The sequence below is a fragment of the Dasypus novemcinctus genome, chromosome 5, assembly GCF_030445035.2.
Source record: "Dasypus novemcinctus isolate mDasNov1 chromosome 5, mDasNov1.1.hap2, whole genome shotgun sequence".
Lineage (NCBI taxonomy): Eukaryota > Metazoa > Chordata > Mammalia > Cingulata > Dasypodidae > Dasypus > Dasypus novemcinctus.
In genome coordinates, this window is record NC_080677.1 from 223,420 (window position 1) to 251,125 (window position 27,706).

The 27,706-nt window shown below is 56.8% G+C and overlaps 1 protein-coding gene across 2 annotated transcripts in view; it reads left to right on the plus strand.

The window, feature by feature from the left end:
- The window catches only part of VOPP1 (VOPP1 WW domain binding protein), a 125,002-nt gene extending 99,053 nt beyond the window's left edge, over nt 1-25,949 (plus strand). For both annotated transcript variants that reach the window (XM_058296576.2, XM_058296577.2), the window contains 3 exons: nt 43-120; nt 4,609-4,745; nt 23,682-25,949. In XM_058296576.2, coding sequence (XP_058152559.1) covers nt 43-120; nt 4,609-4,745; nt 23,682-23,872 — 406 coding nt within the window. In that variant the 3' untranslated portion in view covers nt 23,873-25,949. The remainder of the gene's footprint in view (nt 1-42; nt 121-4,608; nt 4,746-23,681) is intronic.
- Nucleotides 25,950-27,706: the final 1,757 nt, after the last annotated feature.

Genomic DNA, 27,706 nt, shown 5'->3' on the forward strand with positions numbered 1-27,706 from the left:
TTTGCATTTCAGAGAGTGACACCTGTGCCTTCTCTCCTGCAGATGCCGCTCCTACGAGGACTGCTGCGGCTCGAGATGCTGCGTGCGGGCCCTCTCCATACAGAGGCTCTGGTACTTCTGGTAGGTTCTCTCCTTGCTCTCAGTGCCTTTCTCCACGAAGCCCTGGCCCCAGGGCTCCACCAGCACCGTACTGAGACAGCCTCAGAGAAAGCACCTGGGATCACTGGACGGGGGCAGCCTTGGTCAAGGGCACGGCACCCGTGTGCTTGGGTTGGCTCCCTGGAAAGCAGCCGAGCTCTCACAGCGCAGGAAACTCGTCCCCATTTCCATGAGCTTTTGGCTGGGGAAGAAGAGTTATCCTTGTGGAACGGTGAGGGGTGGAGAGCAGCCCCTTCTTCAGCTCGTTACTGAAACGGAGCTGCGGCCGACTGGAAGGATCAGAGACGCGCCAGCGAATCAACGAGACTTGCGGTCAAGTGTCTCTTGCCTGGAAATCTCCGTTCCCACGTGTCAGCTCATTCTTAACTCTCAGGATCAGCATCCAGCATCCTTTGTCCATCTTCCAGCTCTACCCAGGGGCATTTGAGTAGGGTCTTGAGAGGGTACAGGGAGTGGTGCAGGCATCCAGGAAGGGTGGGCACGCAGAGCTCCATTAAACGTTTAATGATTACCGCGAGGAACCTCACGTGGTGGACTGGATCCTCAGAGGATGCCAGCTGGGGGGTGCCTTTCTGAGAATTTATGATTTTGTAGATAATAGATACTAATTCAGATGACCAAGATGGCAGAGCATGTGTGGAAAAGGATTTATTTAAAACCCAAAGAGACTTCCTTGCCCCACCACTCTCTGCTCCCCCTGGACGTAACCCCTTGGGTGGTGATATCATCAAGGCACACTCCACCACGGGTTGGGACGTCAGGGTCTTCGAGACTTCCAGCTCTTTGGATTTTAAGGTTCTGACTTGACCGCTGCTTAAAGGTCTTGAGATCGCTGCTGAGCACTGTTCAGCAGCTGCCCGAGTGCTTGAATGCCTTTCCCTCCGACAGCTGCCCCCAGTGTCTGATTAAGGAAACCACCAGTCACTGGAGAGTCTACAGGCCAAGTTCCCTAGGTTTCTTTTATCTTTTTTTTCTTTAAACTTTTGTACTGAAATAATTTCAAACTTACAGGACAGCTGCAAAAAATAATACAAATCCATACAGAGAACTCCAACATGCCACCACGCAGGGACCCAGGCTCACCAATTTTAACATGTTGCCACATTTGCCATACCGTTATTATTCTTTCATTCCAGCTAGCTAGCTGTCATGTCTCTTTGCCAGTCATCTCTCAGTTGATCTGGTTTCTGAGCATTTGAGAGTAGGTGTGTACGTCCTGTTCCTTGAACATATAATACTTCCACGTAGGTTTCTTTCAGTTGCAACGCCTCCTGTCTGTCACATCACTCCCTCCTTGAATGGGCATTGGGCACTTGGAGATGGGGACTCAGCAGTTACACCCCTGTCCCTGGCCAGGCTCCCCTAGGCTGTGGGGGACCCCAGCTTCTGGAGCTCCTCTAAACAACCGGGTGCTGGCATCCAGCTTCTCCCCGCCCCAGAGTTGCTGGTGCCAAAACCTCCCCAGAAGATGAATTCCTTTAGCCTAAGATGCGGAGTGTACACAGCTCTGTCTACATTCAAGTGAAGGGGAGGAGAGAAGGACCAGGAGGAGCTGGCGTCTCAGAGCTCTGCCTGACCACAGGGCATGCTTTCCTGCAGGCCTTCCCCTCGTGGGGCCTTGTGGTCGGAAGGTGTGACTCCTGCAAGGGTTCAGAAACAGGCTGGGGAGGTCTAGAGTGTGACGAGACTCTGGGAGCCCTCCTGAAAATAAAGACGACTTGCCAGAGCTGCCAGGGGTCGGTGCTGCGGGAGGCCTGGGGGCAGGCGGGCTGCTGGGTTCTGAATTAGGGGCTCTGCTAAGCCTGGGGGCAGTGAAAAAAGAATTGGATCACCAGAAAAAATGAAATACTTGTGACCACAGAAGAGGCACAAACGCTTGCTTCTCTTAGTCCCTGGAAAGCTCCCAAAGCTACTTGGCAAGGAGAGGGGACGCGTGAGCTCGGCCTGCCGCTCAGCCCTGGAGCCGTTCTCCTCCCCCTCTCCCCCTGGCTGAGCTTCCTCCCCTTCCTTAATAAGCTCGCCCCCTCCCCTTGCCAGCGCCTCTGTGCTCCTCAGGCTGGTGCTGCAGTAGGGCCAGAATCGGGGGCCGGGCGCCCGGCTTGCCCGTTGTCGCTGCCCTGTGCCTCTCCCTGCCGGGCTGGGGTGAGCTGCCCGCGGGCCTGTCCCCCGGGACTCCGCAGAGCCGTCCGTGAGGCTCCGCTGGATGGTGTACACCAGCGCTGGATGGTGTAGACCAGCGCTGGATGGTGTAGGCCAGCGCTGGATGGTGTAGACCAGCGCTGGGCTCGTCGCAGGGAAGAGCCCAAGGTCCTAAGTGGCTTCCGAGGGTTTCAGTCCAGGGACGGGTCTTGACCAGTGGCATGTTTGAGAAGACGCACCCCTGCGCCTTGAGGCTGTGTGTGCGAACGGCTCCGGCCGGCGGCCACAGTGGATCCAGCTGCAAACGTCCCCTCATCGTGGAGCCCACCTGGGGAGCTGGTGTCCTCCACGATCCAGCACGCTTAACGTGCAGAGTTGCAGCACTTCCTTGCCAGCCCCTGACCCGCCCTCACCCTCCTCCGCCTCCCTGTTCCCCCATCTCCAGCCATGCAGGCGCCCCCGCCCTCCTGCTCACCGAGCGCGCCTGCCTACGCCTTGGCGGGCCACCCAGCGGGCTCCTTCCTTCCCTTGGACAGCTCGCCTCGCCATCAGCTCAGGGGTTCTCTGAAGAAGCCTTCCTGCTCTCCCCACCCTGACATGCCCTTGTTAGGCCTCCTGCCCCACGCTTTGCTTTATTTTTTGGTGCTTAGCCTTGCAGCCTTGTGGTTGGGTCAGGGCAGGGGTGAGGCCCGCCTTAGCCCGGCATGGTGCTGGGCACGGCAGGTGCTCGTGGGGGATGGCGACTGCAGGGCAGACCAGAAGGCCGCAGCGTAGCCCTTTCCCGGTCGTTCCTGCTCAGGAGCCACAGCTGTCCAGGCGAGACTTGTCTGATGGAACCTGCAGTTAACGACGCACTGATGAGCTGGAGTTAAAGTCTTCCCACAGGCGTTGCCACCTCCTTTCCTGAAATTTCCCTTAAGCGTGCTCGAGTGCCTTTGGTCGTGACAGTCCGCTGCGGGGTGGCCTCACCCTTCCCAAGGCCGTCTGCCACCCACACAGAGTTTGGGCATCATGGGAAGGTTCTGGCAGGTTTCCAGAGTCCCGGCATAATTTTTGTTCAGAGAATTTCCTGGCTGTGTCGGTGCAGGGCAGTCAACGTGGATCTTCTCAGAGGGGCTCCCCTCTCTCCAGGGCAAATGCGAGCTGTTCGTGCCATTGTGCCGCAGTCGCTGTGAGTCTTGAGTGGCAGGGCACAGGTGCTGTTGTTGGGGCGCATTGCGTCCATTCGACCTTGGGTCTTGGCAGGAGAACGCCCTGCAGTCCTGAGAGCCGGGGGTTCTGCACCCGCAGCTCTTCTCTTATCGTAAGTGCCTCCTTTCTGTTCCTGCAGTTCCTCCCCCCCCCCACCCGTGCTCGAGAAGGGGCGGCTCTGTTTCTTTATGGGTGTTTCCAGAGTGAAGAGGCAGCTGTTAGGAAGGAGACCCGGGCACAGCCTAGTTGTTTGAAGAGGGGCACCCTGGGGAAACAGATGGCAAGCCACAGGCCGGCTGAGCCGTGCGTCCAGGAGGCCCCGGGGCGTGTGCTGTTTGCCTCTGAGCAGAGGTCAGAGGCGGGGAAGCCACGGCACCCATCCCAACCCAGCCAGCCTGCTGGGGCAGTCGGAGACAGAGCTCACATAGGGTGCTTCCGTGAGTGGCATCGACCGAGGGACTGCCCAGAAGTGCCTGCCTGGTCCACCAGGGTCCTGGACAAACCACGCAGAAGTGCCTGCCTGGTCCACCAGGGTCCTGGGCAAACCACCCAGAAGTGCCTGCCTGGTCCACCTGGGGTCCTGGGCAAACCACCCAGAAGTGCCTGCCTGGTCCACCTGGGGTCCTGGCAAACCGCCCAGAAGTGCCTGCCTGGTCCACCCGGGTCCTGGCAAACCACCCAGAAGTGCCTGCCTGGTCCACCCGGGTCCTGGACAAACAGCCCAGGCAGGGCCACATGCCACGGCGGGAGCCTGGCAGCAGAGCCCACAGCCGAACCACCCATTCAGGGCCGGTGCGTGCCAGCGGGAGCGCTGCACGCCAGGGCTGGCCCTCGGGTCTGCACCTCTGTCTGGTCCGCGCCCTCTGTCCACGCCCCCCCACCTACTCCCCGCATGCCTGCACCCCTCACACCGGCACCTCGGGTCTGCTGGAATGCCCGCTGCACCCGCACGCCGGCGCCCCCGTCTGCCCAGCGCCCTCTGTCTATGCCCTCCACGTGTGAGCTCCTCCGGCCTGCATCCCTCACGACTGCGGACCTCATCTACCCGCCGCCATCCGCGCCCCCACGCCTGCCCCCCGCGCGCTGCGCCCCAGCCCTGACGTTTCTGCTCTCGCCCAGGTTCCTCCTCATGATGGGCGTGCTCTTCTGCTGCGGCGCAGGCTTCTTCATCCGGAGGCGCATGTACCCCCCGCCGCTGATCGAGGAGCCGGCCTTCAGCGTGTCCTACACCAGGCAGCCCCCCAACTCCGCGCCAGGTCAGCCCCCCCCTCAGCACCCCGTGGCTGGGCAGGCCCCGGGTGCTGGGCGAGCCGGCGTCTGGGGGGCCGGGCGTGGTGCTGGGCGAGGCCGGGGGCGTCATTCACTGGCCCTGCTGGTGAGGAGGGCGGTGCCTCCGGCCCTGCCCGTCCTGGGGGGCCAGGCGTGGTGCTGGGCAAGGCTGGGGGCGGTGCTGGTGAGGAGGGCGGTGCCGCCGGCCCTGCCCGTCCTGGGGGGCCAGGCGTGGTGCTGGGCAAGGCTGGGGGCGGTGCTGGTGAGGAGGGCGGTGCCGCCGGCCCTGCCCGTCCTGGGGGGCCAGGCGTGGTGCTGGGCAAGGCTGGGGGCGGTGCTGGTGAGGAGGGCGGTGCCGCCGGCCCTGCCCGTCCTGGGGGGCCAGGCGTGGTGCTGGGCAAGGCTGGGGGCGGTGCTGGTGAGGAGGGCGGTGCCGCCGGCCCTGCCCATCCTGGGGGGCCGGGCGTGGACATGCGTGCAGTTGGTATGTGCACGTTATTGCTTCCTGCCTTTTCCCTTCAAGACTACTGTATAAATTTTCCCGTAGAAACAGTAGCATCCCCGCCTTTCTTACTGCCTGGGGACTGCATGCTAATTGTGCTACTAAATGGTCATTTTAGTCATTCTCTTCCTGTTGGTTGGTTGTTTTCATCTTTACTGATTGATGCGGTCAATCCCCAATATGACAGCATTTCCTCCTGTGCTGGGACTTACGAGCAGTGCTGCTGTGGGTATTTGGCACGAGCTTCTTTGGCTAATTTAAAGGCACCCAAAGTGATGTCCGAGAGGCAAAGAGGATTAGCCGTTGTGCGTTTCGTGTGAAACCCTGCTGGCTGAAAACCGACCCCGCAGAGGCCGTCGCGAGTGACGTCAACTCGTGCATTCAGGCGTCTGGGTCCCTGGTCACACGTCACTCGTGAGGGGCTTCCCCTTCCTCTGCAGGGCGCAGGTGCCCCAGAAGGCAGCATGTTGCCTGCCCCCTCCCGCCGGGGGCATGGCGAGGCTGGCGAGCAGGAGTGCCCCTCCCGGGGACTCACCCTCCCCTGGGAGGCTGGGGGCTTGCTGTCGATGGAGCGAACGGTCAGAATTCTAGGAAGAGGGCTGGCCTTGGTTTTAAGAGAGATAGGGGGTTGTGTAAGAGTGTGCTCTCTCCTTGTCCCATGCGTACGTGCTGTTCTCAAGACTTGAGAAGAGCTGGCCAAGTGTTATTCTTTCTTCTAGTTTTCTGCCACTAGATACTCTGCAGGCTTTTCCTTTTAAAATGATCGTATTTATTAGTTTGTAAGCGTTACTCAGAAAGATCTGAGTAGGGATCTTCCACCAGCATTCGGGGGATTGCGCCTTAGACTTCTCCACCTGGGCTTTGTTCCACTTTTATACGGAAGTGGAATTTGTCCTTTCTTATTTGGAAATACGGAGCATTTCAGATGGGCTCTTGTCCTAGGGAGAAGGACAGATTTGGGGTTAAATTGGCACTCGACGGGATTAGTCAGATTTCAGTCCTTTGGTGGTTTTTTAAAATCAGGTTGGAGACAGATTGGGGCAAAGGGTCAATTGCAAAGACTAAAGAGTTTTGTCTTTTTGTGCCTTTCTTCTGTGGGTCTTCAGTGTGGGAAGTGGCAGCCCCCTGCCCTCTGGCCCCTGCAGCGCACAGATGCAGAACACCCTAGACGCTGCGCGAGTGTCAGGGCCTATGGCTTTCGGCTCCTCTAGACTCGGGAGAGTCAGCGGATCGTGGTTACGCCCGCCTCGCCGGCCAGGCCGTGTGCTTCCTTGGGAAGGTTCCACGGGCATCTCAGCATTCTGGCCAGGGCATGGCGCCCAGCCTGGGTCTCGGCCCTCACCGCCCTTTCGTGGACCGTGCGCTCTGCCCCACGCGTGGTCGCGCTGCAGTCTCACAAGCAAACGTGGCCACCAGCCCTGCGGAGGGCTGTGGAAGGCACATCCCCGATGCCAGGGACCGGGCCAGGCAGCCTGGCCTGGCCTGGGGGGTGGATCGGGAGGCAGGACGCCCGGCCCAGCTGCTGTTAGGCGTAGCAGCCCCTGCCCGCACGCAGGGCCGAGCGGAGGAGCCTTTTGAAAGTGGATAAATGAGACACTGTCGGCAGGAGGGACAGCGAGTAACACCCCTGTGAACCCCTGAAAACAGCGCGGAGAAGCCGGCAGGGGCTCTGCTTTGAGGAGCAGAGCAGCCGCCGGCCCTTCTCGCCCTCGGGGAAGGACTCTTACCAGAAGGGGCGGCCAACGGCCAGCGCGGTCTGAGCCAGCCCCTCACTACGGTGCCAGAGAGGAGACCCCCATGGCTAGGAGCCCAGGGCCCGGGCGGGAAAAGCGGCCCAGCCGGGGGAGGCCCCCTTGGGCCTCTGCCCTCCCGTGAGGCCGCTGCTGCTTGCACCAGCTCACTGTTTCTGCAGCCAAAATGCAGATTGAATTTGCCATCACCTTTCCACGTTGGTGCCTCTCACAGGCCTGAAGCAAGCATGAAATAGTCGGTCCCAAAATAGACCAGTGTGTCTTAGGAAAATAAGGCTTGCTTTGTACCAGAGTCTAGTTTCCTTAATTTCACTGCAGAATCCAGGGCTGTGTGGTGAGTTAGCAGCTCGAAGCTTGTCATTGCTTTGATTTGACTCTTTAGAGATAGTCACGTTGGGGTGGGGGGCTCGCCAGTTTCTAAGTGGTTGCCGGGTTCTGAGGTGCTGGGTTCCCTCCCGACGCCCTGGCGGAGTGCATCCTGCGTGAAAGTTTGTGGAGATCCCGCGTCTTGGGGCGGGATGGGCGTGTGAAGAGTGCCATGTCGAGCTTGGAGTCTAGCAAGAGGAGCCAGGTGCGCTCTCGTTAGCAAACGGGACAGATGTCAGCCCTGGGGCGGGCACCGAGTGCTGGGGGCGGGGGTCGGCCTGGGGGGTGCGGGCTTGTGGGTGTGCTGGCGGCATTCCTCTCCTGCCATCCCCGGAGCGGAGGGGACCCTGCTGAGCATTGCATCTGGATGAAGGCAAGAAGGCAGCTGCTCGGGAGGACCCGCTCCCACCAGTGCCGGGCGGGCAGGTAGCGGCGCGTCCTCCCATGCAGGTGCCGTCCTGGTGTGCAGAGGGCACCCAGCGGTGCGCCAGCCGTGCCCGCCGAGCACAGAGGAGCCTAGGGCCTGCGCACTGCGCGGGAGCCTCCACACTAGGGGCGGGAGCGGGTGGGCAGCGCGTGGTTCTAGGGGACCCGGCAGGGTGGCGAGTGGGGGGAAAGGACTGATAGAGCCAGGGTTGGGGGTCGAGGCGCCGGAGAGGTGAGGTGCGGCCCAGCCCAGAACCCAAAGGCAGCGAGGCCGGAGCTGCTGGCGCAGGGTCGCCGGGCTGCTTCCGCGCCCAGGTGGGCCTCGGGGCTTGGCGAGGAGCGTGAGGAGGAAGGCAGAAAGGAGAGCTGAGCAGCCCTCGTCCAGGGAACCAGGAGGGGCCCCGGGAGTCGGGAGGCCCGAGTTCTGTGAGGCCTCAGCACTCGAGCTACAAAAGGAAACGGCAGGAAGGAAGTTCTCCTCCTGGCTCTCACGTGCAGAGGGGGCGAGTGCAGCAAGAGAAAGTCAGAGCTCCTGCAGGGGTCTGGGCACCCCTGGAGCACCCCCAGCTGCGCCCGCGCCGTCCTGGAGCCCTCGGGTGGAGGGAAGGGGGCTCGGGCACCCATGCCTTTAGAAGCGTCGGCCAAACAGCGCGCGCTGCTGCTGCGGAGGCGCTGCGTGTGAGCTGCCGCCCAGGTACGTGAAGGACTCGGTAAGGACCAGGTTACGGGTGCGGAGGGACGGGGCGGGGAGCCCGGAGACCCACGGGAGCCAGGTGAGGGCGCAGCTGAGGGTCAGGTCAGGGGGCTGCGTTCTGGGAGGGGCTGCGCTGCTGCGCAGGGAGGGGCTCAGCTGCTGGGGTGTCGGTGGGGAGGTGGGCTGAGGGGACGTCAAGGAAAAGGTGGCTGCGGAGTGTCTCTGGACGAGCGTGTGGCCTCTGAAGGTGGCAGTCATCGCGAGGAAGGCTGTAACTACGTGGTAAACCCACCGCAGAGCCGCGCTGGGCCCAAGAGCCGCCCGCAGCACTTCCCGTGGACGCCACGATTGCAAGGGACCAAATGCCGGACAGACTGTGTTAGCATGACATAGGTTTTCGTTAAAAAGGTTTTCCTTTAATGTGACAATGGTGATTTTAAAAAACACTTGAAAGTAGATGGGGCATTCCCATTGGGAGATAGATTTTTAAAAAATTTCAGCACTTAATTTTTTTTCATTCTTAAACTTTTTATTTTCAAATAATTTCAAACTGACAGGACAGTTGCAAAAATAATACAAAACCCATACAGAGAGCTCTAGTATAACACCCCACCCAGATACCAGATCTACCAGCTTTTAGCATTTTGCCACATTTGCCTTATCATTCCTTCCATCCATCCATCCACCCACCATCCATCCCTCTGGTCTTTCTCCATCTGTTCATCCGTTTGTCCATCCACCTACCATCCATCGATCTAGTCTCTCCATCTGTCCATCTATCCATCCATCCATCCATCCATCCATCCATCCATCCATCCACCCACCCATCCATCCATCCATCCATGCAGGCTCTCCATCTACCCATCTGTCTCTCCATCTGTCCATCCATCCTTCCATTCATCTATCCATCTTCTGTCTTTCCATCCGTCTGTCCACCCATCCATCCACCCACCCACACCCCATTCCATTTGCCTGTCTCTCCATCTGTCCATCCGTCCATCCATCCATCAGTCTATCCATCTGTCCACCCATCCACCCACCATCCATCCATCCCCACTCTCCATCTTCCATCCATCCATCAGGAGATAGACCTTTATTCCTTTCAGACAGTACTTGTGCGGTGAATTCCCCCAGGGTTTTCTGACTGTTCTGCTGTGTCAGTCCCATAATGAACCCGTCAGCCTGCAGTAATGGCAGTGGCCTAAGTGATGCTAACTCCAGGCAAGTGGAAAGAGTAGGGAGTGTGTTTTGACAGTTTAATTACTCTCCAAATCAGAGCTAAACACAAAGAGGGCTGCATCAGTTATGAGTGCAAGCTGTGTTTTAATTAGAGTTGGGTGGAATACGTAAGTGTTCTTCAACATAACAGTGCTTCAGATATGCAGACACCCCTTGGACACACGTCCCTCCAGGCCTGCGCTCAGGCGCCCATGGACACACGCCCCCCACGCCTGCGCTCAGGCTCCCGTGGACACGCCCCCCGAGCCCGCTTTCAGGCGCCCGTGGACACACGCCCCCCAGGCCCGCGCTCAGGCGCCCGTGGACACACGCCCCCCACGCCTGCGCTCAGGCGCCCGTGGACACGCCCCCCACGCCTGCGCTCAGGCGCCCGTGGACACACGCCCCCCACGCCTGCGCTCAGGCTCCCGTGGACACACGCCCCCAGGCCTGCGCTCAGGCGCCCGTGGACACACGCCCCCCACGCCTGCGCTCAGGCTCCCGTGGACACACGCCCCCACGCCTGCGCTCAGGCGCCCGTGGACACACGCCCCCCACGCCTGCGCTCAGGCTCCCGTGGACACGCCCCCCGAGCCCGCTTTCAGGCGCCCGTGGACACACGCCCCCCAGGCCCGCGCTCAGGCGCCCGTGGACACACGCCCCCAGGCCCGCGCTCAGGCGCCCGTGGACACACGCCCCCAGGCCCGCGCTCAGGCGCCCGTGGACACACGCCCCCAGGCCTGCGCTCAGGCGCCCATGGACACACACCCCCCACGCCTGCGCTCAGGCTCCCGTGGACACACGCCCCCAGGCCTGCGCTCAGGTGCCCGTGGACACACGCCCCCAGGCCTGCGCTCAGGCGCCCGTGGACACACGCCCCCCACGCCTGCGCTCAGGCTCCCGTGGACACACGCCCTCCAAGCCCTGTGGTTCTAAGCTTTCCTTCTTGCTTTTTTCCCCGAAGTACTGGTAGGGTGAGGGGACCCATATCGTGCATGTCCAGTGCTCTGTGTGGTGAAGAGATGAAGAGATGGAATTCTTTTTGAATTTATGGTTTTGGTGAAAGAAACGTAACAGGAAATATTTCAAGTTATTTGTTTAAAAATCATGAATGCCGATCTATTCATACTCTCTTATAGCTACCAGAATATTCCTTATCAGTCATTCCTGATACCAGAAGCTGATTGTGGGGGGGATGACTTTGAGAGCAGTTTCATCCCGGGAAGCCCAGGAATCATTCCTGCCTCACAACTTAGAGCAGTTCTTTCCTGACCAGGAGCATTTTTCCGCCAAGTTCAGTGAGTGCCTGTCTGTTGTTCTCTGCCCCCTCCCCTCCCTCCTCGGCTGCCCTCTTTCTCACCCTAACGCTGCCTTCCCTCTGTGTGGCGCTCAGTGGCCATTTCTCATTATCCCATGAAGGGAACAGGTAGGATTTTCTGCCATGGAAGGCGAGTGTTTTCCCACGCGGTGCATTTCCTGTCATTGGCCGTTTTGAAGAGAGGCAGACTACCCGCCCCTCACAGAGCGCCTCACAAGCAAGGCCTCACCCACCCTGCCTGCTGACAGCACTTGGCCTTGTTGCCTCTGTCGCAACAGATTCACCCCTATGATCTTCCTCGATCAGTGGGAACAGAAACTTCCAGCAAATTTAGGTCCCGTATGTACTGTGCTCGGACTTGCCGGCCACAGAGCAGAGACAGCGTCACGGTCCCCCCACCTCGCGGGCGCTGTCTCTCCTCGGGCCTGAAGTGCCATGCCCGTGTTGGTTGGCAGCTCGGCACCCTCCGCTGCCTCCCGCCTCTTCTCCACCCCTCAGAGGAAGGAGGCCTGCTCTAGAGCAGCCCCGCGAGCCGGCCTGCCGCCCGCCTGCTTCGTCGCCTGTCGCCGTGAGCTCTCCCCGGGCCCGAGGCAGCCGTGCCACGGTCCTTCGGGGCTGGAGAAGGGCCTGGCAGGGCTCCTCACCACCGAGTCCTGCTGGCCCCGACGACGCCGCGTGTGCTCGCCGTCCCCTCCGTCACCCGCGTAGTGTGCTGGAGCTGCTGTGACAAAGCGCCATGGACAAGCTGGCAGGAGTGACAGGAGGTGACCTTCTCGCGGGCCTGGCGGCTGCAAGTCCAGCATCTCGGTGCGGAGGGGCCCTGCTTCCCGCAGAGGGAGGCGCCGTCCCCGCCGCGGGTTCCGGGCAGGGCCCGGGCCGGCGCTCCTGGGCTTGCGGCAGCGCGCTCCCAGCCGCCACGCGGCCGGCTCCCCCGTATTGATTAGGGTCAGGCTCGGCCTCATCTCCGCTAACCGCGTCTGCAGAGATCCCGGTAGGCTCACAGGGCGAGGGTCGGACCTGAGCGTGACCTGGGGGACACGGGCAGCAGTGCCGCTCGCCGGAGGCCTCCTGGAAGCTGCCGCGTGCTGAGCCAGCGCCTGGCCCCCGGCGGCTCCTGGAGCAGGCACCTTGCCCTGTGGGCCAGGGGAAACTGGAAGCTGTGGAGCCCAAAGCTACCGATGCCCCTGGAGGTCCCCTCTCATCTGAGGCTTTCAGATTGCCTGTGGGAATTCCAGCAACGAGGGACGTCCATCTTCCGTTTTATCTTTTACCTTCTTGGCCACCATCCGCACGCCTTTAATCTCCTCCCTTTTTTTATAACGGAGTTCTAATGTCTTGAGAAAATACTTCAAGATGTTGGAAAGTAATGTTTTTTTTTGTCTACCATTTGTTGTGTAATTGGTGTTTTAACCCTTGCTTCTCTGTGAAGTAAAAGCTGTTGAGTGGGAAGATGGGCTGGTGATTCATTTGAGGCCCATAAAAACTCTTATTAATACTGAAAACAAAAGGAGAGCTCATCCCTGGGTATGGAGCTGGTAGGGATGTTGCGTCAGTCCCCTTTGATTCCTTATAGGCAAAAGGAAGGCAGGAAAAGTCACCGGATCTCATCTCCACGCCGTCCCAGCCCCGCTGCACCCCTGCCGCTGACGTCGGGAATCTCCTCACCTCCGCACCCCAGAGAGGCCTCAGTTTGTCTTCAGAAAGCTTCAGTGAATACGGAGTCAGTTCTGAGGGAGCCTAATCCAACTTCGGGCAGCTCAGTCACCATTTCCACCTCTGAAGCTTCTGAAAACTGCAGAAGCCTGTTATGAAACAGGAAAGAGCAAGGCAGAGAGGTGGAATGAAGTGGAGAATGCTGGTGTTCCACAGAAGGAAGTTGAGTGTTGATTTTGACATTTTATTATAAATCCAGATTACCCACTCTTGGAATTAAAAGCAACATGTCTTCATTTTAGGTCAGTCAAAGATAGTAATAAAGTTAAAAAAAAAAAGAAAGAAACATCAGAAATAAACATGAAAGCAAAATGTGACCACCAGGGGAGGCTGAAGACTTACATATAATGACAGTGGATAGAAACGTGTTAAAACTTACCTGCAAGAAGAAAAAAAAATGATTGAGTTGCATTAAAATCAAAATTCAATTACATACCACTTCAAAGAGAGACCACTAAAGGATATAATGCAGAAGAGTAAAGGGACTTCGTTAGAGGGTGCTTAGCAGAGAAGTGGTGAGATCAAGGATTTTATTGCCACGTGTTGAATTTTTGGAGAGAATCTTGAGTGGAAAGAGGAACCCATGGCCCAGGCGTTGGGCCAGGGTGTAGCAGGGCTGGGGAGACCCTGGGGGCCTGAGCCCGTGTCTTCTGGCTTAGAGCCAGAGCCAATTGCCTAGTGAAAGGTTGGCGTGAAGGGAGGGCCCAATCGCGGTGTGGTTCAGATTTCTCTTCTGGAAAGGAGATGCATTAAAAAGTGTTCCATCCTTGGAATCCCCTGGGAACTTGTGAGAACCTCAGACTCTCAGGCTGGCCCACCCGACCTGAGGAGTTCAGATCTACATCTGCTTCTGACCAGGGGATGTGGAAGAGCAGCTGGCCCAGGAAGTGCCAGATGCTTCGTAAAGAGCGAAAAAAAGAGAAGGGTGGGCAGTGGAGGCAGGAGTGACAGTGGAGGTAAGCGCGCACAGCGGGGCAGGGACCTTCGAGGCCCGCAGGCACGCCGTCCTGTCGGGATAAGGGGCTTTCCTTTAGCCCTCCTCTCAGCTTGGATTCCAGGACCTGCTCTGAATTCTTGTTAGTGCAGTTATTTTTGCTTCTCTTTTGAAAAATCACCTGTGAGGAGCAAAACTTCTCTCTCTCACTCTGCATCCCCCTCTCAGCCTCTGATTTCTACAACCAGGAGTGAAGAAGTGATCCCTTCCGGTGCAGGGCTGCATTTCCTGCTCTCCTTGCTCCCAAAACTTGTCTCTGCTTCTCCTGGTGAGCCACCAGAGCCCTGCCTTGAAACAGGCACGTGTTTCTAGGCAGTATTTCAACTGTAGAATCTCCATAAACCCTGAAGGGGAGCTTGAAAACTCTTTTTTTGGTAGCAGATAACACTTGCTTCAACAGGGAGCAGGTACACAATGTATCTAACGTGAGAAAAGACGCAATGCCAATCCTCTCTCCTCCTCCAGTGCCCAGTTCATCCACTCTTTCCAGCCTTTTGTGTAGCCTTCAGGAAATAGTCCATGAATTCACGAACATACACACGCACAAAGGAAGTCTTTTTAATGCTGATAAAAATGGCCGTGTATTATGAAGATATATTTGTGTTGAGTCCCGTGTACTGAAAAATTAATTATTCTAAGTAAATAAAACAAAAGTTTAGAAATTGGAGGAAGATGGAAACAAAAATGTAGGGATTTCAATGCAGTGGTATTATAATCTGATCAAAAGATAAAGGTACACAGAATATCTAAAAGAATTCATCAGTTTTTACACTACAAAGAAAATCTGAATAAATTAACAAAAGCAGGGATTATAGACCTTGAGATTTGGATGCAGATGCTTCCCTCTGTGGCTGATCTTGGGAAAGTTACTCAGTTTCTCTAAGCCTCAAGCTTAGAGCCTTATTCCTTGTTAAAAGTTTGAAATATCTAAGCAAATGAAGTGAGCTCACAACTCAAAAGAAGTTCAGAAATTAATAAAATAAACCCACAGAAAGCAGGAAGAAGCAAATAATAAAAATATAAATATGCAAGGCAAAAAAATAGAATTGTAAGTCATAAAGGTTAGTGGTTGGTGAAAAGCAGTGAAATAAATGATATTGCATGTCCCACTCCTGATAAGTCTAATCACTGAAGATTAAAAAAATAAATGAAACAAATTAAAAAGGTTAAACTCAGATTTTAAATGACAAAAAAAAAAGCCTGTTAATGAATTGGAAAGTCTTGGTAAAATGAAAAATGTGTATTACCAAAGACAGAGAGAGACGTTGAAACTTCCAATCAACCAAAAGCAGGGGAAAGTCTGAAGTCACTTTCAAAGAATGGCTCCTACTTCCACATGGTTTCTTTAAAATTTTTAAGAAACCATTTCAATACTGCATAAATTACTACAAAATATAGAAACATATGGAAATCTGCTTATTTTGTAAAGCTAGTATAACTTGGAAACCAAAACCAAGATAAAATTATATCCCATTTAGTGAGCATAGATACAAAAATCTTAGGAAATGGAATTAAAGTGCCAAAATGGTAAGTCACCAGAACCAAGCATGACCTTCTTAAGAAAGAAAGGGAAGTTTAAGGTTAAGCAAACTGCTGTCAGTATTGTAAGGCGTACCAACAACTGGTGTGATGGCTTCAGTAGGTGCTGAAAAGCTGCTTACGTTCAGTGTGCAACACTCATTAGCGCTCTTAAAACCACAAGTGTAAGGCACCTTCCTTAATGCCAGACTCTGACTGTGAGCTCCTCGAGGACCGAGATCTTGAGGGTCTTTTAAGGCAAGAGCCAAATTCTCAGCTGTACCCCTCAGTGTTAGCAGCTGTGCCTTTTGAATAGGAACTGTTCAGTAATTATTTGTTGAATGAGCTAAATGTACTCTTGACACAGTGCCAACATCGTATTTAGTGAAACAGAAAACAATTAGGATGTTTGGCATCATCATTAATATTTAAAGTCTAGGATTTCTGGAAAATTCATGCTAAAGTATTAACATGAAAAATATTTAACCGTTAAGAAGAAGAAATAAAACTATATTTGGAAACAATATCATTACTTTAAAAAAAATCATAGAGGTTGAACTGAAAAATATTTTTAATAGTTCAGAATGAATAGATAACTTCAAACCAGCCTGAAGGCTTGGAAGAACGCCCAGTTTGGTCCTTGCGGTCCAGCAGGGCCCCTTCCCCGCGAAGGAGGAACTCCTTGGGCAAGTCACGTAATTTCTTTGGACTTAAGCATTTTCATCTGAGAAATGGGAATAACAGTATGTGTCTCCTAGTATTACTGTAGGGCTTAAATGACCCAATGTATGTGAAAAACTTATATTTGTCAAGAAAATGTGCTTATTAGCACATAATGGAATCGGTTTTCTTTCTTTGACACACTGAGAGAGAATCTGTCATAGTTAGGAAATCTGAGTGGTCTGCTCCCCCCAAAACAATTTGTTCTTTTCTTCATCTGGGTCTTTCACTCTCCCTCACCTGTATATTTTTTCTTCCTAACTCATAGTGCAGACTGTTGTCTTTGACAGAGAAGAGATTTGAGATCTTTCTGTTAACCGTTTCCTTTTTTTTTTTTTTTTAGCTACTGGGGGCCAGGAATTGAACCTGGGACCTCCAATATGGAAAGCTGGGGCTCAACCACTGAGCCACATCAGCCTCTCTGAGTTGGTCTTTTTCATTTGTTTTGCTTGTTGTTTGTTTTTGCTTTTCCAAAGGCACCAGGATCTGAATCTGGGACCACCCGTGTGGTAGGCAGGAGCTTACCTGCTTGAGCCACATCCACTCTCTCCTGGCCATTTGCTTTATTTCTTAATCCTCTTTTTTCTCCACGCACAGATTTTTTAAACAATGATTCTTTTCTGTCCAGCATCTGCTCCAAGCTTCAGGTTCCTTGGCCTTCCTTTATCCTGGTACGTAAGTACTTGTACTTGCCCATTTCCCATTCTGTCCTTTAGAATCAGTCACACAGGCTTTGTCTGGAACTTTTCAAAGGTGTGTTCTCACCTTATCAGTGATTGTGGAGGTGAAGTTAGGATTTTATGGGGCTTTCCAGTCCAGTCGCATGCCTGTGGAATCCTGTGACCGTTTGTGGGAACATCTCTGCAGCTGGCTTGCGTTTGCCTGTGGCACAGACCTCGGTCCTTCTTGCAGTGACTTTCCCCTTGCGTGAACGCCCCTTCCTTTCACTTCGCTAAACCAGTCTGCTGGGTTAGAGCTGGGCGGGCAGTGTCACTTCCCCTTTCAGCTTATCTTCTCTGCAGGAGACTGAGTGGTCAGCTAGGTTGCACCTTGTCTGCCAGGAGCTGGAGTTCTGCTTTTGATGAAAAGGGCAGACATCTAGCAGACGTCAGGGTCAGGGACATCCTCTGCCCGGGCCGGTTTCGTTCTCGCCTCGTTGCTTCCATCTGGCCAGGGCGCCTGTAGCTTCTCGCCACAGAGCTCAGCCTCTCTTTAGTGCCCTCGGCCCCACCACAGGCTTTCCCGCATGTTCCTTCCCCAAGCTGCCAAGATATTCCACCGAGGCCTTCATTTCCTTGACATGATTTATCCACCCGCTATTCTAAAAGGTCTGTTTTTTATATCCCAGTGCCTCTTCATCTCCACATTCAAACGTTTCATTCCCATCCTCCTAATTCCTGGCGCCATCTCTGCGCTGTGACTGTGGAGTGGAAAGGCAGGTTAGGTTGTGCACAGCTGCCGTCGCCTCTCGCTTTTCTCCAGCGTGGCGCTGGCCTTCCCCTTGATCAGCCTCTGACACTGGAGTGAAGGCCGCAGCGGCCCGGCATGGTGGGCTGGGGCAGCCTGCTCCTGTGCTGCCAGAAGCAAGTGTGCCTCGGGAAACAGCCTGCGCCGCGCCCGGCTCACAGTCGCCACCCAGCCCCTCTCGCACCGTTTGCTCCCGGTTTGGGAAACTTTTGCCACGTGCGGGTGCTCCTCTGGACTCTGAAGTGACAGAGATGAATGCTAGCCTGTCTCTATCTGCAGAAAGCCCCGGGACTTGCACCGCGCTGGGCCAGGGCTGTGCTGTGGGTGTGCACCGCTTGGTCTCGGGGCCAAGAGGGCCAGGCCCTTGATGGCCCGGGAAGGCAGGTGCGGGCAGGCAGCTGTGACTTCCTGGTGGTCGTGATTGTGAGCTGAGGCTGGCAAGACAAATGGAAAAGAGCAGGACAGGAGGCTGGAGGGAGGGGTGTGTGGAGAGGACAGGGCGTGCTGCCGGAGGGGCCTGCAGGCTGACCCCAGAGGGCGCGGCCCGAGTGCTTGGGCTGCTGGGAGTAACGAGTAAGGCCCAGCACTGAGCAGGGTGCCCCTGAGGTCGGCAAGGACCTGGTTAGGGGGCCTCTGTCCCTCACGAGGCTGCGCTGAGGGTCCACGGGCAACTGGGGGATGCGGGAGGGGTGGAGGCCGAGGCCAGGTCTGCTGTGACGTGCTTGAGGCCTGCCCCCTGGAGAGCACCCTGGGCTGGAGCTGGGCAGGTGCGAAGTCAGCACCAGGGTCCCGATTAAACCACGAGGATGCAGGCCGGGTCCAGAGCGGGGAGGAGCGCAGAGACCCACCTGGGCTGCCTCGGGAGGGCTCGCATGGAGGCGCGCACGGGACCTGAGGACCAGGTCAGCGCCGCACTGGGCGGCCAAGGGTGGCGTCCACTGCCAGGCCCCCACCCCGTTCCCGGCGTCCCCTCCCTCCTCCCCGCTCCCGGCGTCCCGTCCCGGGCCCAGACCCCCCCCCCCCCGTCCGCTCCCAGTGCCCGCTCCTGAGCCCCCCTCCCAGCGCCCACTCCCAGCTCTCTGCTCAAGTCACTGGCCGGCCCACCTCTTGGTGCTAGGACCCTCGGGGGGCTGTGCAGGGTGCCCGCGGAGAAGACGTTGACGTGAACACCTTGAACGCGCTGTTCTTGCTCCTTGCTGAACGAGAGCACCTTCTCAGATCACGCAGAGACTCTCTGAGGAGAGAGACGAGGCTGCTCCTGGGTTTCTAAGATTTATCCACTCACTTTGCATCAAGAAATAGAACACGTTCGGCTCCCGTGGAGACAGGCAGGCTGGGGCGCTTGGCTCGTGACGGCCGTAGCCAGGTCTTGGCTGGCGCTCGCAGTGCTGGCCCAGTGGGTCCCGTCTTCTCTGGTTCTCCCGTCTTCTTTCCCTGAACTTATTGCCCCACTTCACCATCCTGTTGTGAGAGATGCGTGGCATAGTGGAAAGAGCCAAGGCTTTCGGCATGCTGGATCAGAGCTCAAATCCTGGTGCTGCCACATAATGGCTGCACGATCTTGGGCAAGTTGCCTGAGACGCGGTTTCTTCAAGAATAAGTGGATGATATAATGTCGCATAATGATTGGTATTATCATTATAGCAATATATCAATATATTGGTATATTGAGTGAAGTGGGGCAGCAGTGCAGCTGCCATTCATTGCTCATCTCTTCCAGTCTTTCTCTGTGCGCTTGGGAGACAGTCCTGCTGTAACTGCAGCATCTTCCTAGATGCTCCATGTGATGTGCTTTCCTTCTTGAGCTGAGCTGTCTGCGATGGGCCTGCAGGCTTAAGGGTGGCCCTCTTCTCCTGTGCTTCTCCCCTGGCTGTCCCTGCCACGCCTGCCTCTGCCACGCCTGTGCATCAAGTCCCCACCCTGCTGAGACACCTGCTGTTGTGCTCGGTCGCTCCCCGTCACCGCTTGCTGCCCTCTGTGACCTATGCACGCTCCCCCTGTTCTCTGATTTTGGGAGTCTTTCTGCTGGCACCCCTCAAATCTTCCCTTCATCCTCTGCCCGGTCGCCATCAGCACATGGTAGCGTTGCCGAGGCTGCCTGCCGTGAGCACCTGCTCCTCTTCCCCTGCGGCTCTGAGTCTGCCCCTGAGCTGCTTTAAAAGGCCTCCCTGCACCACTTCTCTCTTCCCAGCAGCAAAGGCTGACGGAGTCCTCCTGTGCCCAGTCTCTGTGCGGACAACGGGGTCAAAACACTAACTCCCACTCGTAGGCCCCGTCCTCCTTAGGCTTGTATTCTCAACCTAGAAACCCTCTCTTTCTTATAAACATGCCCAAGCATTTCCCATCCTTACAAATATTACACGTCATCCTGGGAGTGGATGTGGCTCGGGCAGTTGGGTGCCCACCTCCCACGTGGGAGGTCCTGGGTTTGGTTCCCGGTGCCTCCTAAAGAAGAAACAGACAACGAGCAGACGAGGAACAAAACGGGGAGGGGGGGCATCTTGGGGTGGGGGCTACATAAATAAATTACCCCACCTTTAAAACAAAACATCTTCCTTTGCCCTGCAACTCTTTTAGCTACCATCTGCCCCGTGACCCAGGCTTCACCCTACCCTGACCTGAATGTTCTTGGCCGCTGCAGGGGGTTTGGACCTATCATACTAAATCTGTGGGCAAGGGGCACAAGAGCTCCCCACTGCCACAGCCACTGGAAAGTTGCACTTCCTATGTTGACCTTGGCGAGTGCCAGTCACTTTGGCCTTCCTGAAAGTTCTCCTTCCTGTGTGCTGCCGTCATGGAACCTCCAGCTCTCTCCTGTTTCTTGCTGGTCTCCTCGGCGTCCTTCTCACAAACCTTCAGTGTTCGGGTCTTGTCCTGCCTTAAATGGTGGTTCTGTCCTCAGCCATCGTCTTTCCTCACCCCCTTACACGCTTCCTTGGCAGTTCATCTACTCCCACCACCTTTACACGATTCCCAGAGGCACCCAGCCCTGAGGGGTGGCGTTTCCCACCTGCCCCGCCCTTCTCCTGCCTCAGTGCCCTCCGGTGGAGGGCCCTGTGGCGTCTGCGGAGCAGGAGCCAGGGCCTTTGTCTGAGACCTCTCCTCAGTGCGCAGTCACTCCCGCCTTGAGCTAGGCCTCAGGCCCCGCTGGTAAAATTCCCTGCCTGCTCTCTGTTTTGTTTCTTCTGTGATACTCAGATGACTTCATCTCAGTTTGCCTGAGCTATTAAAATCCCCTCTTCCTTTTTAGTCTCCAATTTAAGAAAAAATTGTGGTAACACGTCACATAAAGCTTGCCATTTTAACCATTTTTAAATCTACAATTCAGTGGGATTGATCACATTTGAAGTGCTGTGCTGTCACCACCGTCCATCACCGAAACTTTCCATCACCCTAAACTGAAACTCTGCGCCCGCCGAGCGGGCCCTCCCATTCCCTCCTCCTCCCTCCGGTAACTGCTGAGGTACTGTCTGTCTATATGAGTTTGCTTATTCTGGAGCTTTCCTGTAAGTATGTACAATATTTGCCCTTGTGTGTGTGGCTGATTTCACCTAATATAATGTGAAGCTTCAGGAACTTCGTTCCCCTGCGGCCGAGTCACTCTCCACTGTGTGTACGTATGTGGGGTTTGTCCGTTCACCTGTCGGGCGACACCTGGCTTCTGCCTTTTGGCAATAGTGAATGGTGCCACTGTGAGCATTGGTGTGCAGGTATCTTTCTGAGAGCCGGCTTTCAATTCTTTAGGGGCTTACACCTGTAAAGTTTAGTGTTCTTCATTTTAAAATATGAAGGGGTCCAGAGGTAAAACAAAATCCCTGTCCTAGAGAAGCTCCTGGCCATGGGTGGTAGAAGGAGAGTAAGCAGACGTCCTGCAGGGCAGAGGGCAAGGGGCACCCATGGGAGCAGGTGCCGCCTCCGGGCCCGGCAGGTGTGAGGTGAGGGGGCTGTGACACAGGTGACAGCTGTGGGCTGACTGCGTTCCTGCTGACGCCTGGAATGGATTTCTGGCCTTATGTGTGCATTCCACGTTCTCTCTCTGAGCATGTTTGTAGAGTTCCCCGATCTGATTCATGCCAGCTTTGGAGGGTCTTTTGGACACTTTGGTGGCCGTCTTTCTAGGAATCGGACCGTGGTTCAGTTAAACCTCGGTGGAGGGAGACTTGCACAAGACGACAGTGCATGCTCTCACAGGCAGCTTCTCTGAACCCCAAGTACCTCCGTGGATTACAGGGGCCCAACTCGGAACGGATTTCAGTTTACCTTCCGAATTGATTTAACCCAGGAAAAACCCAAAGTACCTCTTGCTTTTCACAATTCTTAAAAAAAAAAAATTCATTGTTCTCAAATGTCATCCACATGATCAGAGTAACTACACCTAAAAAAATCGACTCAAAAACAACAGCTGAGATATTTCTACCCATTAAAAAGAAAGTTAAGGCTAGAGTTGGGGACATGGCCACCAGTCTGGTTCCCACCTATTGCCTTCTGTGTTTCCAGACCCTCCCATATCCTGTACCTGGGGAGGCCACTGCATCCTCCCTCCTCCTCCTGGTAGAGTCCACTGCATCCTCCCTCCTCCTCCTTGTAGAGGCCACTGCATCCTCCCTCCTCCTCCTGATAGAGGCCACTGCATCCTCCCTTCTCTTCCTGGTAGAGTCCACTGCATCCTCCCTCTTCCTGGTAGAGGCCACAGCATCCTCCCTCCTCCTGGTAGAGGCCACTGCATCCTCCCTTCTCCTGGTAGAGTCATAGAGTCCACTGCATCCTCCCTCCTCCTGGTAGAGTCCACTGCATCCTCCCTCCTCCTGGTGGAGTCCACTGCATCCTCCGTCCTCCTGGTAGAGTCCACCACATCCTCCCTCCTCCTCCTCGTAGAGTCCACTGCATCCTCCCTCTTCCTGGTAGAGGCCACTGCATCCCCCTCCTCCTGGTAGAGGCCACTGCATCCTCCCTCCTCCTCCTGGTAGAGTCCACTGCATCCGCCCTCCTCCTCCTGGTAGAGTCCACTGCATCCTCCCTCCTCCTGGTGGAGGCCACTGCATCCTCTGTCCTCCTGGTAGAGTCCACCGCATCCTCCCTCCTCCTCGTAGAGTCCACTGCATCCTTCCTCTTCCTGGTAGAGGCCACTGCATCCCCCTCCTCCTGGTAGAGGCCACTGCATCCGCCCTCCTCCTCCTGGTGGAGTCCACCGCATCCTCCCTCCTCCTGGTGGAGGCCACTGCATCCTTTCCTCACCCTCCTAGAAGAGAGTGTGCTCCAGCAGTACTGGGGGAAGTAGCGGTTCTGTAAACGCATGAGCCCAGTCCTGCTGGCATTTGCACCTTTCTATGAATCCAGGCTCACCCTCTTCTGATAAAACCCCTTGTCTTAACCCAGCAGGTGGAAATGGAGACCTTTCATCAGAAACGGTCTGATATAGCACACTGTATTCAAAGGGGCTGTGGAGCTGCCACTGGTAATTCTGGGTTGCAAATCAGGAAGTGACGGGCCTCTTTCCAGTTCTTCCAAAAAGAAATTAGCCGAGACTTCACTTACCTCACTATGGCCGCAGTTTTTCAACACTCCGAGTGTGTAATGAGGCCTCTCAGCTAGCCGAGCTCGTTTTTGTTATTTATGTTTTGGAATAGTGACCTCTAAGCCTCCTGCCCCACCCGATTCCCTGGGCCTTCCTGTTGTGTGGCCACTGCCTGTGGCTTTTTGTTTGTTTTTAAAGATTTATTTCTCTCCTCTTCCCTCCCATTGTCTGCTCTCTGTGTCGGTTCGCTGTGTGTTCTTCTGTGTCTGCTGGCACTCTCGTCAGGCGGCACCAGGAATTTGTGTCTCTTTTTTGTGTCATCTTACTGCATCAGCTCTCTGTGTGTGAGGCGCCACTCCTGGGCAGGCTGCGCTTTTTTGCATAGGGGGCTCTCCTTACGGGGTGCACTCCTTGCGCGCATCAGCACTGCATGTGAGCCAGCTCCACAGGGGTCAGGAGGCCGTGGGTTTGAACCCTGGTCCTCCCATGTGGTAGGCGGATGCCTATCCGTTGAGCCACGTAGGCCCTTTTGGCTCTTTTGGTTTTACTTCTGCAGTGGCCTGTCTGCTCCAGTGGACTCCGTGTGGGGCAGGGTCTTGAGTGGCACGGTTGCCTGGGGGCGGGCAGGTGGTCTCCCCATGCGGTGGCCTGGAAGGGCCCGGGGAGTGCTGGGGTGGGGGGGGTCTGCCCCTCTTCTCACACCTGGCCGTCTGTCTTGCAGGAGCCCAGCAGCCAGGACCACCGTTCTACACAGACCCCAGAGGCCTGGGGCTGAGCCCCGCCGGGAACCCCGTGGCCGCGGCCCTGCAGGCGCAGCCCGGCTCGCCCCACGGCAGCGCGGCCTACCCGCCGCCGCCCTCCTACTGTAACACGCCCCCGCCCCCGTACGAGCAGGTGGTGAAGGCCAAGTGAGCGGGCGCCCGCTGGGACTCCTGCGCAGCTGTTCGTCCCCCTCCAGCGCCCTCGAGGACTGGTCCCGGAGCCCCGCCGGCCCGGCCGTCTGAGCCAGCGCCCCTCTCCGTGCTGCGCGGAGGCCCAGTGTTAGACCCCGCGCCCCGCTGCTTCTGTTCCTGGTGTAACCCGCGTCGTCCTGCCGAGGTGGTGGCAGTCCCGGGGGCTGTGCGCTCCCCCGGCGGAGCAAGCCCTAGCAGCCCGGGCCCACCCCCGCGCCGGGCAGGGCTCCTGAGCTGGTCCTGCCCCAGCGCCCCGCGGGCGTGCGGGAGAGGCGCGTGGCCCTCGAGAGCCCGCGGGCCCGGCCCCGCCCGCCGCCCTGGAGATGCGCCCCCGCCGCGCACGGGCAGGTGAGCTGCGGCGGGGCCTGCGCAGGCGGCCCCTGAACCCCGAGGAAAGCGCCGCCGGGCCGGCAGCCGCGCGCGCCCTCGCGCGGATCCTCCGTCTCCTTGTGTCTCGGGAGCCCCTGGTCTGACCTTCCCGCGCTGTGTGGAAGCCGCTGGCACCGCCTTGCGTGCTTCCAGACCGGACCCCCGGGGGTCCTTCCCCGGCGCCAGGCCCGGGCCAGCCTCCCGGACCAAGCTGCGGCGGGCGGCTTCTGCGGACAGGTCAAGGCAGAGCCCGCCGAGCCGCATCTGGGCCTATCAGGGAGGAGAGGGTCCCGGCGGCTGGTTTCACCTCGGCAGGTGGTGCTGGAGCCCGCTGAGAAGATCGAAAGCAGAACCCCGGTCGCCGTGGTGGAAAGAGCCCTTCAAGGAGGACGGTCTCGTCAGAGTTAGAGTGGAGGTGCGGTGGGAAAGGCAGACCCGCGCAGCCCGAGTTGTCAGCGAGCAGGGACCCTCGCGCCTCCACGTAGATGGTAGTGTTGATAGTGCGTTCAAACCCAGACTTAGACCTGCCTTGCTGTGTAGACCAAGGGCAGAAGGGTGTAGCCAGGACACTGAAATCCCGGTTTGTGTAGTATTTGGGGGGGAAGGGGGACTTTTTTAAAAAGCAGTTGTACTGAGAGCCGTTCAGATGCCGTGCAGTCGCCAGGGTGTAGCCAGTGGCTTTTAGTGTAATCGCGGGTGTGCGTCCCTCAGCGCAGTCAGTTCTAAAACGTTTTCATCGCTCCAGAAAGAGAAGCCCCACACCCCTTGGCAGTCCCTCCCAGGGGGCGGGGCTTATTTTTTAAATGGTCACTCCTGGAACGTGCGTGGGGGCCCTCTCCCCGGGGGTCCTGCGCGTCGCCGTGTCTGCACCGAGGAGCCTGGCGTCCGTGCCGCCTGGGTAGAGGCTGAGGACTGGACAGCAGAGCTCAGCGCTGCAGGAACGCGGAAGGCAAGGAGCCCGGCGCCTCCGCAGAGCCCCGCAGCAGGCTCGGGGACAAAGCCGCCGCCCGTGGGAGCAGCTTGGGAGCCAGGGTGCGCCCGCGTCTCCGCCTTGTGTGGCCTGTGAATCCCACCACCACTGCAGTGCCTCGCCACCCGGAACTCAGACACGGAGACGAGGCACCGCATCGGCCGTTTGCAGTCAAGGAGCGGCTGCGAGGGTCCAAAACGTTCATTTCTCTCCAGGCCTTTTTTTCCTTGTACTTTTAATGTCAATTTCTCCCTTTACCTTTTTCTGTTTTTTCTTTTTAATTGCTGCCCCACTTGGCCAGGGCACAGCTGAATAGGCACCCAAAAGTCTATAAGTAAATTTTGTTTATCTTTTTGATAACGAAACATCTTAAGAGGCTGAAGGATTTGTGAAGCTCAACACTTTTGTATCCCCACGGTTTTGTGAGACAGGTTCTGTTTCCCTGCGGCAGTGAACACCGATGCTCACTGCTGAAATCCCACCTGGGGGTGTTTCCCAGCCGCTCTCGCCTCCGTGGTGGGCTGTACCCACCTCCCAGAGTGCGTGCACCCTGGAGAGTCGGTGGTTGGGAGCAAACTGGAAGCAGGTCTGTGCATGCTCTCCTGTGCAGCTCTTGGCTCATTTTTTCCCCCTCTCCCTCTTCTCTTTTGATAGCGTCCTGTTTCCTATGTATGCTAAATAAAAGTAAATTTGGGCATGTGCGTTGGTGTTTTGCTGGGGAGGGGGAAGGAGGGCAGCGCTGGGGGCTTCTGGGGTGTTGTGCTTGGGCGAGTTGGATGATGCCCCCTCCAGGGAGCCTGCAGGGAAGGACATTAGAGGTCACCAAAGAGCAGACGTTGCACTGTAGGTTCTCCACCACATTTTAAAAACCAGGTTAAGGGGGAAATTACCCACGGCGGCAGGAAGAGAGCAGCACTAAGAAGTTAGACTCGGCTAAAGCTGACATTAGGTGACTCATTAACCGACGCCTGGGTCGGCTTCTCCAGAGCAGGGGAGCCTCGATCTGAAAACGCTGCTCTGCTTTCTGTCCGGGTCCTGCGGGGTCAGGGCCGTGCAGCGAGGCTGCCCTTGAGAAGAACCCCCAGAGAAAGTCCGTGACGAAGCGCTGATGTGCCACCACCTCAGCGCTGATCCTGGGCGGGCTCCTTCCCGCAGGGCCCCGGGGAACCTGAGTGTGGGGGCGTGGCAGTGTGCACTGGGGTCCTGAGCTCCCCGGGAGACCCCGCCCTGCTCAAGGAGGCGCGCGGTCCCGGGCACAGACCTCCACTCCTGCTCGGCCGTTCCCAGGCCAGCGGGGGAATGGGGAGGCCGGGACCCTCCAGCCCCTTCCTCTGCCCTCCGGGGCTCCGACTTTCTGCTTTCTTGAGGACAAATCCCGAACGGTTGGCACCACGTGTGGTTTTTAAATACCATTTAGTCTCTATTTATTACACTAATCCGTATCCCCTGGGATTTGAAATGACCCATTTTGTGATCAAACTAACTTGGGTACAGCTGCAACTCTGAAGTGGTTCGTACTTCAACAGATACAAGACTGCGTCTTAAAGTCACCGATCGCTCCAGGTTCCGAAGCACGCGGCCGGGGCGCTGCGTGCTGGGCCGGTGGAGCCCGGGAGGGAGGGGCAGGGCAGCGGCTCCCGCACGGAGGGGCCCGAGCCCCACGGCTTCCTGGCCGCTCTGGCTCCTCAAATGCTTGACCACAAAAAATCCCTTTTTTACTCTTTCCAACACTGCATTAGGAAAGCAATAAAACACGCAGAAACACTGGAAAAAGTTTACAGCAGACCTCTATTTACCCACTTCCTAGAGTCTACAGTTATTTTTACTGTTTGAACGTCAGTTTTAAAAACCAGTGTGCTTTCTCTGACATGTTCTATACCGTGTTTTAGAGCGTTGATCTAGGAACACATTTGGACTTAAAAATTAGTTTAGGGGAGCAAATGTGGCTCAAGCAGTTGAGCCCTGCCTCCCTGAGTCCCGGGTCCTGGGTGCCCCTAAAAACAACAAACTAAACAATATGAAATGAAAAAACCGCCTTGGGGGAGCCGACGTGGCTCAGTGGTTGAGGGCCGACTTCTCACACACAAGGTTCCGGGTTCAAGCCCCATGGGGTACCTAAAAAAAAAAATTAGATTTTCCTCAACTGCAGCCTCCCCCCACACACACCGCCCCCTTTCTGCGAGCTCTTGGGCCGTGGGCACAATCCCAGGCGTCTTGTCCCTTCCCCCAAACATGGGTGAAGACCCGGCCGTCCACACCGGCAGGAAAGCCTCCCCCAGCCTCCGTCCCTCGGGCTCAGCCCGGCCCCCACGAGGGCTCGCCACGGGGCCCAGCAGCCCCGCTGGGGCGGCTCCGGCCCGGGCCTGGGCTCGGGTCCTCTGCGGCAGCCCGCTGGCCCCGCGCTGCCTTCCTGAGGCCTTCTGAGGCCTTGGCCCAGGACTCAGAACGGCCCCG